The sequence below is a fragment of the Ovis aries genome, chromosome 24 (assembly GCF_016772045.2).
Source record: "Ovis aries strain OAR_USU_Benz2616 breed Rambouillet chromosome 24, ARS-UI_Ramb_v3.0, whole genome shotgun sequence".
NCBI lineage: Eukaryota > Metazoa > Chordata > Mammalia > Artiodactyla > Bovidae > Ovis > Ovis aries.
Window position 1 is genome coordinate 29,617,887 of NC_056077.1, and position 14,966 is coordinate 29,632,852.

Here is a 14,966-nt window from a genome sequence, read left to right on the forward strand (position 1 = left end):
AATTAGGTCCCATGTGCCACAACTAAGAGTTCACATGCCGAAACTAAAGATCCTGCGTGAAGATCTCGCATGACACAGCTAAGATCTGGTGCAGCCAAAAAAATACATACATTAAAAAAAAAAAGAAACGTAGGAATTCTCTCTGGAAAACTCCAGGGCACTTCCTGCTCTCCACAGGCTAGGGGTGCAGCCTTGGGGAGTGCAAAGGAGCCCAGCACACAGTGATCCTGTCCGGGGTGGGCTCCGACTCCACTGGGGAACCAGAGTGTGGATGCTGGGAGACACAGAACAGGTCTGTGCTCCTTCGGTCAGAGTCCGTGTTGGCCCATTTCCTGGAGGATGAAGGATCCCACAAGGGCCCTTTGAGTACCTCATGAGGATTTAGGCTCAGCACCTCAGCTAATGGTAAAATGGAATATTTGCCCTTTTTGAGTTTCTGCCTTGAGGCCCATGGTGGGTAGGGGGAGATTGGCTCAGTCAGGGCAGGACCGCCCCCCTCCTCTCCAAAGCGCCATCTTGGAATACTACGCAAAGACCTCCTTGACCTCACCTGGGGACCTGCTGATCCTTGGTTCTTTGGGCTTAATAGTTACCCTGAGATTCTGACATTTAAGTTTCTAAAAGTTTTTTTTTAAGTTTTAAAAAACTTTATTTTTTGGCTATGCCCTGTAGCATGTGGGATCTCAGCTCCCCAACCAGGGACTGAACCCGTACCCCCTTCAGTGGAAGCACAGAGTCTTAACCACCAGACCCCCAGGGAAGTCCCCTGACAATGAGTTCGATGAATACCTCATCACCAAACAACAGAATTTTCCATCAATGTGCTCATGGACCCCGATTCTCACACAGGTCCACAAAGGGCCACTGACAAGCATGTCTGGGGGTCAGGGGACACCCAACAAGTTAGATCTTCTTGGCTTCCCGGAAGGGAAGGGCCTGGGGGCTGTCAGTGCCGAGGGGACTTCAGTCCATTTCCTTCCAGTCCCATTTCTAGGACAGAAGGCCTCCTGTCTTTTCAGATTTCACTTTTCCACAAACAGAAGGTGCAGCTGCTCCACCGCAGGCTCCCTGGTCTCGAGAGGCGGAGTGGCTGCGGGAAGCAGGAAGGGGTGGATCAGGGTGATCAGCTGGGTCACCTGCAATCCTCCTCTGCCACACAGCTGTCCTCACCTACCTGACCCTTCTAATCTGGAGTCAACAGGGATTTAGCAAGCAGATGCCAAATGTCAAGTTCTGTCCTGCTTTGGGCGGAGATGAGTGCAAGGGCAGGCTGGCTGTGTCCCAGCACCACAGGGTGAACCATCTTTGCCTTTAATCAACCAGAAGCCCTCTGCCAAGTCCCAAGAACTGCCTTCTGGCCCGAGCTCTGGAAAAATGATACCGATGAGTCTATTCATAGAGCAGGAACAGAGAGGCGGATTAGAGAACGGATCTGTGGGCACAGCAAGGGGAGGCGGGGGGTGGGGTACGAATTGAGACAGTAGCGTTGACATAACACACTACCATGTATAAAATAGGCAGCTAGCTGTTGTTTAGCTGCTAAGTCGTGTCTGACTAGTTTGCAACCGCGCGGGAATGTAGCCTGCCGGGCTCCTCTGTCCATGGGAGTTCCCAAGCAAGAATACTGGGAGTGGGTTGCTACTTCCTTCTCCAGGGGGTCTTCCACGACCCAGGGATGGAACCCATGTTTCCTTCATTGGCTGAGCCACCAGAGAACCCGACGATAGCTAGTGGGAAGCTGGTATGTAACACAGGAGCTCAGCTCCGTGCTCTGTGATGACCTAGGAGGGTGGGATTGGTGGGAGGTGGGGGGGGGAGGCTCAAGAGGGAGGGAATGTGTGTATACTTGTGGCTAATTCACGTTGTTGTACAGCAGAAACTAACATAACATTGTGAAGCAATTATCCTCCAATTAAAAATAAAAAAGAGCGAACCAGGCTGAGATGGGAATTGCTCACATGTATTTATTTCACAAGTGGGGGGGAACTGTCACCAGTAAGATGCCACCAAATGAGACACTGTGAACCCCAAACTGGGCAGGGACAGAGTTTGGTTCTGGGCCGGGCTTGTCTGGACAGCATGAGGGAGACAGATGGGAACCGGCGGAAGGGCAGCCTTCCATCTGGGGCGGCACACCGGGAAAGGCCCAGCCACATCCTCCCGGCCAATGACCGTGGCCAATGACCCCCCACCTCCCGCAAGCTTCTTCGCATCCTTGATCTGATCTGGGTGGGCAATAAAGCGACAAGTGCAGGGCCACACCTCTACGTCTGTTCTACCATGCACTCAGAGGCACACACCCGGACACACACACGCACACAACGTGCACGCTCTAACGCGCCCCACCACGCACACACCCTCATACGCATGCACACGCGTCCATATATTAACTCTGATTTATAAGTGCACCCTAACCAGAGGGCAATCGGAAAAATATGATTACTCTTCTGCGAGGACTCGGCTGCCTTCTCCCGTCAGCCAGCAGAGTGCGGGGAGACACGAGATGAGCACCCTCCAGGGTCTTGGCCCCCGTGCCGTGCTGATGGCAGTCCTTAAGTTCCAGGTGGAGGCTGTTTGCAGCCCCCGCGGCGGCAGTTCACGGCGTGTCTGGGGGATGCTCAGTCCCTGGGGAGGCAGGGCAGAACAGCAGGTTCCAGCTGGGGCCCCTCACAACCGAGGCCGGCCGTGTGCTCTCTGGCTCCCTCTTGAGGACACAGGCGGAAGAGCTGGCACATAGGCACCTTGGTGCCCAGGTGACCAGGGACGCATCCTCCCAGGCCATCTCAGGGGTGAGAGTCCAGCGAAGTCCAAGGCCACCGGCTGGAAAGGTTTGGGGTGGTGATCTTGGGCTGTAAATGGGCATCTGGACAAAGGCAACCTGGGGGAAACTGAGTCCCAGGGCCTTGCTGCCTTCTTGGAGGAGGAGGAGCGAGGATGTGGCCCAGCCCCCTCCCCTTTGTTGAAGGGAGATGAGAAAAAGGAGGGGCCTCTGCCAGTCCCGTCCTGACGGCGGGTGGGAAGATGCCCAAGAGGAGATGTGATGTGTGGCTCCTTGGTACCAGATCCACATCTGGGCTGCAGAAGACTCGGCTTCTGGGTTCCCAGAGAAGGGTCAGGGGCCTTTCCCAGGGTGCATGAGCCTCGGAAAGCTGGATGCCTGATGAAGACGCAGAGTCTCCACCGGGGGCCCCGGGCTGCCCTGGAGAAGCCCCACTGAGCACCCCCCGGTGTCTCGCTGTTTCTCTCCCGGTGTGGCTGGTCCAGAGCATGGCAGGCCCTGTCCCGGGGGCCCGGCTCCCCAGACTACTTGATGGAGTTCTTGATCGTCCACCTCTGCCCCGTGCAGCTGCGGAGCGTGAGGTCAATGCCCGCCAGGCCTCGGTTCTCCACCTCCAGGCAGCGCCCCGTGCCTCTGTTCATGATGGCGCCGTTCTGGGAGGATGCCAGGGTGAGAGGAGAGGAGAGAGACAGACAGACAGGGAGACAGAGAGACAGCGATGGAGAGACAGAGACAGGGCCAGAGAAAGATGGATGACAGAGACAGAGAGAGACAGAGAGAAGGACAGAGAGACAGAGAGGTAGAGAGGCAGAAATAGAGAAAGATACAGAGGATGAGAGAGCCGTGATGGAGAGACAGAGACAGGACCACAGAAAGACAGCAGAGACAGGGAGACAGAGATTAGGGCAGACAGAGAAAGAGAGAGACAGAGAGACAGAGAAAGATACAGAGAATGAGAAAGAGAGAGACAGAGATAGAGAGAGACACACAGAGACAAGGAGAGCCAGAGACAGGGAAAGGAGGGGGGAAGTGGGTAGAGAGAAAGAATTACCATAGTGCCTGGCACTAAGAGGGAAAGGCCCCTGGGGTCCCCCTGACAGGCTTTGAGTCTAGCGCCTGGCCTCAAGCTGGGAGACCTTGGGTTGCACTTTGTTGCTGCCCTTCCAGGGGAAGCCTGTGCCATCCTCACCTGCTCCGGACTGCCTGCCCAGCCTGTCCGTGGAGGGCTCACCTGGATGAAGTTCCAGCGCTTGTACAGGCTGCTCTTGACCTTGTCGCAGTCCAGGAGCTGGGGCAGCCGACTCTTGGCGTTGTCCACCAGGCAGCGGGTGTCAGGGAGGAGCGTGGTGGTCCCCAGGGCGCCCAAGTGCAGGAAGCCCTCCTTGGTGTAGCGAGCCAGCTGGGGAGAAAGCAGAGCAGCAGAGTCGTGGGAAGCAGAGGTGAGACCACGAGGGGACATGGGTGCCCCACGACTGTCCGGGCTGCAGTCCCGGCCACCGTCTCAGGCCTGGCGCTGCCCCCGACCCTGCCCCAACCCCACTCATAAGAGCGCCCCGCCCAGGAGGCCCTTGGCTTGTGAAGCCTGGACACAGATTCCCCGGGCCCCTCTCTGACTTCTTCCTGAGCATATCCACGGTCAGTGTTTCAGGAGTCTGGCCTTCTGTTCAACCACACGGGGAGCAGGAATAAATGAAAAAGCGGGATATTCGAATTCTAATGTTGGCTCTGCTTCCAGCTGGCTGGGCCAACCTGAACAAGTCACTTGACCTCTCTGAGCCTCCATTTCCTCCTCATTTGTTAACTGGGATCAATTAAATCTACCCTGCTGAAAAAGGGCCCAAAGAGGCAGCTCACTGAAGAAGAAACAGGCATGTTAAAAAGCATTCAACATGTTAGCTGTTAAAATAAATAAAAATCAAAACAATGAGACATCATATTAAAAGAAAAAGAGATTATCTGTATTTTGTCAAGGTGAGCCTAAGATGGGCTGGAGGGAGGGTAAATGACTACCACCTTTCGAAAAGGAATTTCAAAATATGAACTCTGCACTTTCAAAATGTTTCTCTCCTTTGATCCAATCAATCTACTTTTAAAAATCTTGGGAATTCCCTGCAAGTCCAGTGGTTAGGACTTGGTGCTTTCATTGATGAGGGCCCAGGTTCAATCCCTGGTTGGGGAACTAAGATCCTGTAACTCTGTGGCACAGCCAAAAAAAAAAAAAACCAACAACCAAACAAACAAAAAAGACCTTCCAACTATCCCAAGAAAATAATTATAACTGTGAACAAAAGTTTATGTAGGGAGGGTAGGGGAGGAGGAGGACCTGGGTAAAGGCAGTCAAGGAGTACAAACTTCCACCTATGAGATACGTAAGTACTAGGGATGTAATGTACACCATGATAAATATAATTAACTGCTGTATATTACATATGAAAGTTAAAACAGTAAATCCTGAGTTCTCATCACAAGAAAAAAAATTTTCTTTTTCCATTTCTTTAATTTTGTATCCCTGTGAGTTGATGGATGCTCACTAAGCTTACTCTGATGATCATTTCAAGATGTAAGTCAAATCATCATGCTGTACACCTTAAACTTATACAGTGCTGTATGCCAGTTACATCAGTAAAGCTGGAAGAAAAAATTTACATACAGGGTATTTTGCATGCTCAGTCATGTTTGACTGTTTGTGACCCCAAGGACTGTAGCAAGCTCCTCTGTCTACGGAATTTTCCTGGCAAGAATACTGGAACGGGTTGGTGTTTCCTCCTCCAGGGGATTTACTGCAATGTTATTTCTAACGATGAAAAGGCAGAAATACCCTAAATGTGCAGTCCAGTGTTGGGCTTTGCCCTGTGCTCCACATACTGTAACAAATGGTAGGTAGCATGGGGTGGATTGCCAAAGTGGCTACATCTTTCTGGACAACATGACTTTGCTGGAATTTCTATTAAGAAGTGGAGTCTCTCTCCTCATCCTGGAATACTGGTTGGCCTTGTGACTTGCCTTGCTTTGACCAACAGAAAGTAGCAGAAAGGAGGACGTGTTTGTTCCTGGTATACAGCTTGCAAATTTCCACCCTCCTGGAACCCTACTGCCACCGTGGCAGTAAGCCCAGGCTGGCCTGCTAGAGGATGATAGATGTGGTTCAACCAACCAGCCAGTCAACCATCAGACGAATAGACGAGGTCATCATGGATCAGACAGCGTTCAGCCAGTCTGCTAGCTGATGGGAGACACATGAGTGAATCCAACCCAAAGCATCTGAGCCTGATCCAGATCACTGCTCACCTGATCTTTAGACTCATAAGCACTAATACATGTATACTGTTTTATGCCACTAAGGTCTGGGGGTAGTTATTACACAGCAGTAGCTCTCTGATACACAGATAATGTCGCCTGCCAACCCTTTGCACAACTAATTGTGAGTCCATACTAGTTTGGTGTCTTGGCCCCTCTTGCCTGCTCATGTTGTTTAAATCTCTGTATTCTAATTTTTGAACAAAGACATTCACCTGCTTTTCACATTCCTTTGGGGGCAGGGACTGTGTCTAATTTATTTCATTCCTTCCTAGGAGACAATCACAGACCAAGGGCTCCCGACATGTTTGTGAATGAGCATACGACAAATGGGATGAATATCAACATTTACAAAATGCAGCCACGGCTATTTCCTGAAGCTCCGCAAACATGTCCTCTGTGTGCCCAGCCTAGGGACAGGCAGTGGAGATACAAGGATGAGGCTGTGTTCCCACTGAGATGATTCCAGTGCAGGCTGGCGAGATGCAAGCGCAACCTTCATGCTTGTTCTCACGATCCTACGAGGGGCTGAAGCTGCAGTGACAATCATCAATAAACAAGAGATCCCTAACCTATTACAAAATAATATTACCAGCCAGCATGTGTTGGTGGCATCCTTGGCCCCAGAGAAGAAACAAGGTAATTTCTACAACAACCTATGGGTTAGGTGCTACTACCCTTCCTGTTTCAAAGGAGAGGAAACAAGCCTGAAGACATCTGGTCAACCTTCCTGGGCTCTGGCTTCTATCCTTGGGTTCCCAGAGACCCAGTGGTTGGCAGCCCTGGCCCAGGAGCTGAGCAGCGGAGGGACCTCCTCTCAGATTGATCCTGGGCTTCTGAGATCCTGGGCATTTCTGGCCAGAAATGGAGCAGAAAAACAGCCCTGCCCAGGACACATATGCCTTTTCTCCAGGGGATAAGATCCTCTGTAGGGTATTTCTCTTCCAGTGAAAACTGCTCAGAAACCCTCTGCTCTGATCCCCAAAGGGAATCTTCCTAATCTCCTCAGAAACAAGTGATAGGGAGTTTATTAAATGACCATGAGAGAGAGAGAGAGAGAGATGTGGTTAACATGTGTTTTAAATCCAAATTAGTTTCAAATCAGAGTAATTGTTACAGGCAAAATGGTTTAAAAAAAAAAATCAGAAGCCCTCCCCCATCCCTCCTTTGACAATGTCTCTCTGAATATATTCAGATTCACCAAATGCAAAGTGATGAATGACAGCAAGCTGCCTTTATGTTCAGGGGAAAGATATACACAGCTGCTTATTGAAATTATGAATCAATCTATTATCCAGCAGGCACACAAGCAGCGCTAAGAACATTAATTAACTGAGCGTATCTGTGACCCAGATGTTTAAAGAGCGAAGCTAAATGCCACTGGGATTAGAAGCTCTCCTTTCTGAGGTCTTTCAGGCCATGAAAACAGGGAGACCCAGACTTCCAAGACCTGTAAAGGCCAGCCCCCAGCCCCCAGCCAGGTGGGCAGGGCAGGAGAGGAGGGTACTGCAGGATTTCCGTTCTAGGGGAGGGCGGTTTCTCACACCAGGGAATGGATGCTTGGTTTGTTTCCACTTTGGGGCTACATTACACCACTACAAACAGTCATGTATAAGTTTTGGTGTGAACATCAGTTCTCTTGGTTATACAGGTTTTCTCTCTTGCTCTTTTATTTATTTATTTATTTATTTTTGCCCACTCTATACATGGGATCTTAGTTCCCTGGGTTGGATCTTAGTTCCCCAACCAGGGATTGAACCCTTGCCCCCTGCATTGAAGTCTCAACCACCAGACCATCAGGGAAGTCCCCTCTCGGGTGTACAGTTGACTATTGAACAACACAGGTTTGAACTACACAGGTCCACTTATATGTGGATGTTTTCAAGAAATATGTATAATATGATTGGTTGGTTCAATCTGCAGGTTTGGAACCACAGGTAAGAAGGGCCAGCTTCTTAGGCATTTCCTCCTAAGATCCCAGCTGATTGTGGGACCTGAACTGCTGAAGCAGGCTTGTGACTAGTCCTCTTCCCTCCAGCCCTTCCCCATTTCCATCTGTCCTCGCTGATCCTGCACATTCAAATCCTACCATTCTCTGCCTCCACCTGCAGCGGCTCCCACTGCCACTGTATTTACGAATACACTTTCTCAACCATGATCTTTTGCTATAGGTTCCCCAACTCATCTTTTCAGTTTTAACTCTTGGTTTCTTGGCTTAGTCTGACAGACGACTTGAAGATTCTCAAAAACAGCCACCAGTCTTTCCTGTATACACGGGACATCTCTGGTGGTCCAGTGGTTAAGAATCTGCCTGCCCATACAGGGGACACAGGTTCGATCCCTGGGCTGGGGAGATTCCACATGCTGAACAGCATCTAAGTCCGTGTGCCACAACTACTGACCCCACGCTCTAGAACCTGCAAGCTGCAACTACTGAAGTCCGCTCACTCTAGAGCCCTCGCTTCCCATCAAGAGAGGCCTGTGCGCTGCAACTAAAGAATAGCTTGCCGCAGCTAGAGAAAGCCTGTGCAGAGCAAGGAAGACCGGACAACCAAAAATGAATAAAATTATTTTTTAAAACTCTTATTTTGAAACCTAATCCCCCCAATTATACCTACTCCTACCCCATCTCCCTTCCTTCCACAAAGCCATCCCATCATGTGATCTATTTCAATTTATATATTTCTATGTTCTATTAATGTGTCTTTCCCTGTTAGAGATTTTTGTCTTTTTTTTTCAGCACCGCAGCATTCTACTCATTTTTACATACCATAAGGACCAAGAAAAGTATCTTGCAAAAAGCAAATGCTCTATAAATGTCTTTTGAATTGAATAGGATTATTTTAGATTTGGCTGCTGGGCCCATGAGGAGAAATAAATGTCATTATCCACAACCCTAATGCATTAGGAAAAAAAAAAAAAAACCCTTTGAGCTCAAATACAATTAATTCTCATTTAGGAGAAAAAGGAATTTTCTATTTGAAATGATTGAAGAGGTGCATAAAACTATTAACCCACATTTAACAGCCTTGAGGGAAAACTAAAATATGCAGGTTATAGCCAAATAAACAAAAGCCAGCCAAATAATTGTGGAATGACTTTGGAACACAGCAAAACCTATCGGATTGTCAATAAACACATGGCTTGCAATTGCTTTCATATTAAGGGTCTCTCTCATCATTTCAAAATCAGGCCTAGTCAGGGCAGAAAACCATTGGTAACTGAAAAATGCAGTTTATCTAGCTTCTACCCAGGAGACAGAGAGATAGGTTCCATTGATTGAGAACTGCTCTGGGGTGAATTTATTTGTTTGTTGTGTGGCTGAAGCCATGAGAGTGGTTTCTGGGGACTATGAGGACACGTGTACATTTTTACAAACAAACAGACTTTCTTCATCACTGTCCAGGGCATGCCAGAACTCAATTCAATGCAGAAAAAAAAAAATTTCAACTGTATCAGAGTGTATGCATGGTGGCTGCCTAGGACTGGGGTGGAGAAAAGGAGCAGGAGGAATCTTTAGGGACGACAATGGAAATGCAGATGTACACACTAACATACGTAAAACAGATAGCCAGTGGGAATTTGCTGTATGACTCAGGGAACTCAAACTGGGGCTGTGTGACAACCTAGAGAAAAGGTGGGATGGAGTGGGAGGTGCGAAGGAGGCTCACGAGGGAGGGGACATATGTATACCTATGGCTGATCAATGTTGATGTATGGCAGAAACCGACACAATATTGTAATTGCCCTTCAATTAAAAATAAATTAAGAAAAAAATGGAAATGCAACAGAAACTTTCTGTATTTTGATTAAGCAAGGGATTTCATAGGTGCATGCTCCTGCCAGAACTCAGCCAATTGTACACTTTAAGCAATGCAATTTACTGTACCAACCTTAAACTTCAACAAAGTTGACTGCAAAGTCTATCTGGGGATTTCCCTGGTGGTACATTGGGTAGGAATTCACCTGCCAATGCAGGGGACATGGGTCTGATCCCTGTTCCGGGAAGATGCCACATGCCGTGGGGGCAATAAGCCATGAAGCCTGGGTGCCCTACAGCCTGTGCTGCGCAACAAGAGAAGCCACGGCAATGAGAGGCCTGTACCTGCAACCAGACAGTAGTCCTTGCTCGCCGCAACTAGAGAAAGCTTGTATGCAGCGATGAAGACACAGCACAACAATACATAAATAATCACTATTTTTAAAAAATTGATCTGGGAGCTTAAAGGCATGCTGTAGAATTCGATATGTTTCCTGCAGAGAAGGTCAGATCCTAGTGGGGTGGTGGTCCCCAAGGCCTCTCTCCTCACCATTATGACTCATCATGCTGGATTTTTATTTTTGGCTCTGCTGGGTCTTCACTGCAGGCTTCTCTAGCTGTGCTGTGAGGTCTTAGCTGCTCTGCGGCATGTGGGATCTGAGTTCCCTGATCAGGGATAGAACCCACATCTCCTGCCCTGGAAGGCGGAGTCTTAACCACTGGACCACTGGGTCACCAGGGAAGGCCCATTGTGCTGGATTAAAGCGCAGTATTTCCAGACAATGCGCTTCCTACTTGAAATGAATGCAGAGACACCTGCCTTTCTGGGGTCCAGCACTCTGGCTCCATCACCCACCAAACACGGAGCTGCACTAGGGTCTGTCCCAGGACCCCTACCCCGCTGTCCCCTGGGACACGGCCGGAGCCCCACTGGCCTCTGCAGCTCTGCCCTCAGCACCTAGCTGGAATGTTCAGAACTGTCTGAACTGAACAGTCAGGGAATGAGGCTATTTGAACAGTTGGCACTTGCTTTGCTGTGTGTCATGGTGCTAAGGACACAGAGCCCTTTTCTCCAGGTGGTTTCACCTTCCCTCCTTGTCATCCTTCAGAAGTAGCGATATTTTCTTACTAATTCAGTGATAGGAGAACCACCTTAACAAATCAACATATTTCCTTGGGGGGAAAAAACGCTGAAAGCAAGCCTCAGAAATGATAATGGTTGTTTGAAGGTGGTAGAATTATAGATGATTTAAATTTTTCATTTTCAAACTCACCAATTAGGTGTTGCACATTTAGGAAACAAGAAAAAGATAAGGAGTGACTCACTTTGAACTGAAAAGCTCTGGGTGAGGCAGGAAGGCTCAGCTGCTAATGTGGCCACCATCCTAGTGTCCTGAGTTCCTTATTCCAAGCCTAATAGTAACACAAAAACCTGCCTGGAACTTCCCTGGTGGAACAGTGGCTAATACTTGTGCTTTCAACTCAGGGGGCACAGGTTCGATCCCTGGTTTGGGAACTAGGATCCTGCATGCTGCACATTGCAGCCAAAGACAAACAAAAACCCACCTGGATCACTTTTGGTGTCTGGAGGAAGATCAATTCAACTTCTAAGGAGAGGTAAAACTTTTAGCCAAGAATCTCCACTGGAAAACAACTTAGGACTGTAACTTTGATTTTCTGGAAAGAAGAGCTCATCAACCCCTACTGGCAAGAAAGGAAACGTACAGGAATTCCTCCTTAACCTGGAGGCCCCCTTAAGCAAAACCAAATACACGTGCCTTTAGCTCTCCATGCCATCCAAGACGTCAGGCACTTGTTCTCTGTATGTGGTCTGCGAGATCCACTTTTCAGGGGTGATTAGAAAACGAGAACCAGGGACTGGAAATGGAAAAGCAAAACAGATGGCAGACAAAAAGGCTGGGTTCCCCCACCAAATCTCAGGGAGCAGAAGGGAAGTAACTCTGCTCTTCTCCCGGGTCTGCAGAGAGGGTGGGCGTGAGGGATGCTCACGAGTACTGGATGAAGGGACAGCCCAGGAGGCAAGAGCTCAGAGCCCTGACATAAAAAACCCAGAAATGTTTTGAATATTTTGAGAGAAGATGAGTTAGAAGAACAACAACAACAAAAAGAGAATCTGCAGCGAGGCATCACGGATTTATAGTGTTGCTCTGGAATGCAAGGGGAGGTTTTTTTGGTTTTTAATATTGCAGGTGTGTGCATGCTCAGCTGTTTCAGTCGTGTCCAACTCTTTGCAACTCCATGGACTGTAGCCCTCCGGGCTTCTCTGTCCACGGGATTTTCTAGGCAAGAATACTGGAGTGGGTTGCTATTTCCTCCTCCAGGGGATCTTTCCAACCCAGGGATTGAACCCGAGTCTCCTGCATTGCAGTGGATTCTTTGCCACTGAGCCATCAAGGGAGCCCAAAATATTGCATAAGAGACAGGCAGTGGCAACACAGCAGCACAGAAGCTCCAGGGTGTCCCGCTCCAGCGTGTCCTGATTCAGGGTGTCCCGCTCCAGCGTGTCCCGCTCCAGGGTGTCCCGCTCCAGGGTGTCCCGCTCCAGGGTGTCCCTGGTGTGGTCCTCCTGCTTTCTGTGATCTCTTTTGCGTGTGTGTAGGTTTCCCAGACATAAACAAATACCTGCCCTTGCTCCTCCAACACTGGTTTCCCTCAAGAGCTAAGGTTTCCCTGCTTTGTAGCGGTTTCCAGGAGTTGAGGGATCGTAGGGTTTGCTTCTTACAGAAGGTGAGAGGTTTGCTCCCAGAATCACGAGCCTGCTTGCCAGGGCAAAGCCACCTCGCCCTGGGGTGCAAACTCCAACATGCTCTCCGAGGATCTGTCCCCTGCACCCCACCACTTACACGACTTTATCTGGAAGCGGAGGCTGCTGGGTGTCATTAACTTTGGTGTTTTCCAAGTGCCTTCCACACACTAAGCCCTGTCACTCCATGGGGGCACTAGTGCCTTATTGGCAAAATGCATCATCGTGACAAGGTGTTTGAATGATGGATCGCTTAAACGATGAAGCCATCAGAGGAAGCCCAAGATCAGATTACATTTAATTACGGGATAAAGGAATTCTCATCTATCACTCTGCTGATGAATTAGCTGGGGGAGGGAATGTGTGCTTCTCAGAAAAGAGGGGAGAGGAAGACTAGTGCTGACAGGCGGACAAACAGGGGAGACCTGTGATGCCCTCCCTGGAACTCACTGGGGAGCTCCTAAACAGAACTGGCTCCTCTCAGTTCCTCTCCAAAGGGCATACCTCATCTCCAGAAGGCCCCATTAGAGCTTGGAGCTCTTTCAGAGAGTGCTGTGTGGAGTCCCCAGGGCCCTGCACTTGGAACTCTTGCTGGCCATGCCCTGTCCATGGCGTGGCTGCTGGGCGCTGTGGTCCTTAGCTCAGGGAGGAGGAGACCACACTGGAATCGGTGAGGCTGTGCAGATGGTACACGGGAACACTCCCAGCGAAGTTGATCTTCAACTTGGAGGTGGATAAAAGCACTTGGGGGCAGAGGAAGGGACAAACGAGGAGGGGCTTCAGGGAAGCGTTGGGGCGGTACAGAACTGCTCTTGATTGTGGTGGGGTTACTTGACCATATGCCTTGTCAACAACTTGCAAAACTGGGACCTCCCTACCTGTCCAGTGGCTAAGACTTTGCCTTCCAATGCAGAGGGGGTGGGTTCAATCCCTGGTTGGGGAGCTAAGATCCCATGTATCTTATGACCAAAAATCCAAAACTCAAAACAGAAACAATATGGTAACAAATTCAATAAAGACTTTAAAATGACCCACATTAAAAAAAAATGCTTAAGACTGTTCTCTCCTGTGGCTCTCAAAGAAGCACAGTGGGGCAGTGCTAAAAGTCCTGTGAAATACTAAAAAGTACTGAAAATAAAACTTTAAAAGAAACTTGCAAAGCCACATTATAAAAAGAACGAATTAACCTTAAAATTAACCTTAAAAGTGAAACAACATTACATAAAAACTGAAATAGCATTATAAATTGAAAAAAAAAAAAAAAAAAACAGGCTGGTATACAAGGCATAGGGCTTCCCAGGTGGCGCCAGTAATAAAGAACCTGCCTGCCAAGGCAGGAGACACAGGAGATGCGGGTTTGCCCCTTGGGTGGAGAAGATCCCCTGGAATAGAAAATGGCAACGCACTCCAGCATTCTTGCCTGGAAAATTCCATGGACAGAGGAGCTTGGTCATGGGGTCACGAAGAGTCAGCCACGACTGAACATAAGCACACACCAGGCATTAATCTATGTTATGTGGGCAAACAGGGACACGGGATCACTACCTTATAGCCTCGCCTATAACGGATGCTCAATAAACGGTGTTGATGGAAAAAGAAAGCATCTGGAGATGCCTGTGAATATGCAGATTCCCAGGGCCCCACCTTCAGTAGGTCTGGGGTTGGACTCAGGGATCAGTATTTGTAATGCCTGGTAGCTCCCTGTGGACCATGGCTGAAATGCTGGGTGGGGAGTCCTGCCCTTCATCCCGGCTCTCAATACTCTGTCCCTATTGGCTGCCCTGGGGCTTCCTGTTGGCGCTAGTGGTAAAGAATCCACCTGTCAATTCAGGAAATGCAATAGATACAGGTTTGACCCCTGGTTTGGGAAGATCCCCTAGAGAAGGAAATGGCTACCCACTGCAGTATTCTTGCCTAGAAAATCCCATAGACAGAGGAGCCTGGTGGGCTACAGTTCCTGGGGTCACAAACAGTCAGACAGAGGACAGTCAGACAGAGCTGGGGGGAGGGTGGTCACTACCTGCCTGACAGGTACAGGATTAGAGTCCTGCCCAAGGACTTCCCTGGTGGCTTAGATGGTAAAGCGTCTGTCTACAATGCGGGAGACCTGGGTTTGATTCCTGGGTTGGGAAGATCCCCTGGAGAAGGAAATGGCAATCCACTCCAGTACTCTTGCCTGGAAAATCCCATGGACAGAGGAGCCTGGTAGGCTACAGTCCATGGGGTCGCAAAAAGTCGGACACGACTGAGCGACTTCACACACACACACAAACAAGAAATGGGTTTATCGTCAACATTTTGTTCCCTGTCTCAAGCCAGCCACGGCACTGTCCAGAGAGCTGGCATGGACTGCAGAGTAGGGACCT

The 14,966-nt window shown here is 49.2% G+C and overlaps 1 protein-coding gene and 1 long non-coding RNA gene across 2 annotated transcripts in view; one reads left to right on the plus strand and one right to left on the minus strand.

Moving 5' to 3' along the window:
- Positions 1-1,488: 1,488 nt before the first annotated feature.
- On the plus strand, positions 1,489-9,864 carry LOC132658608 (uncharacterized). The gene is made up of 2 exons (XR_009598468.1): positions 1,489-1,741; positions 6,352-9,864. It is a non-coding gene; the product is annotated as an uncharacterized LOC132658608 (long non-coding RNA).
- GALNT17 (polypeptide N-acetylgalactosaminyltransferase 17) overlaps positions 1,945-14,966 on the minus strand; it is a 427,725-nt gene continuing 414,703 nt past the window's right edge. Inside the window, exons 10-11 of the mRNA XM_027961707.3 lie at positions 4,011-4,178; positions 1,945-3,432 (exon numbers count right to left, since the gene is read on the minus strand). Of these exons, the coding sequence (XP_027817508.1) occupies positions 3,304-3,432; positions 4,011-4,178 (297 nt within the window). The 3' untranslated portion in view covers positions 1,945-3,303. The remainder of the gene's footprint in view (positions 3,433-4,010; positions 4,179-14,966) is intronic.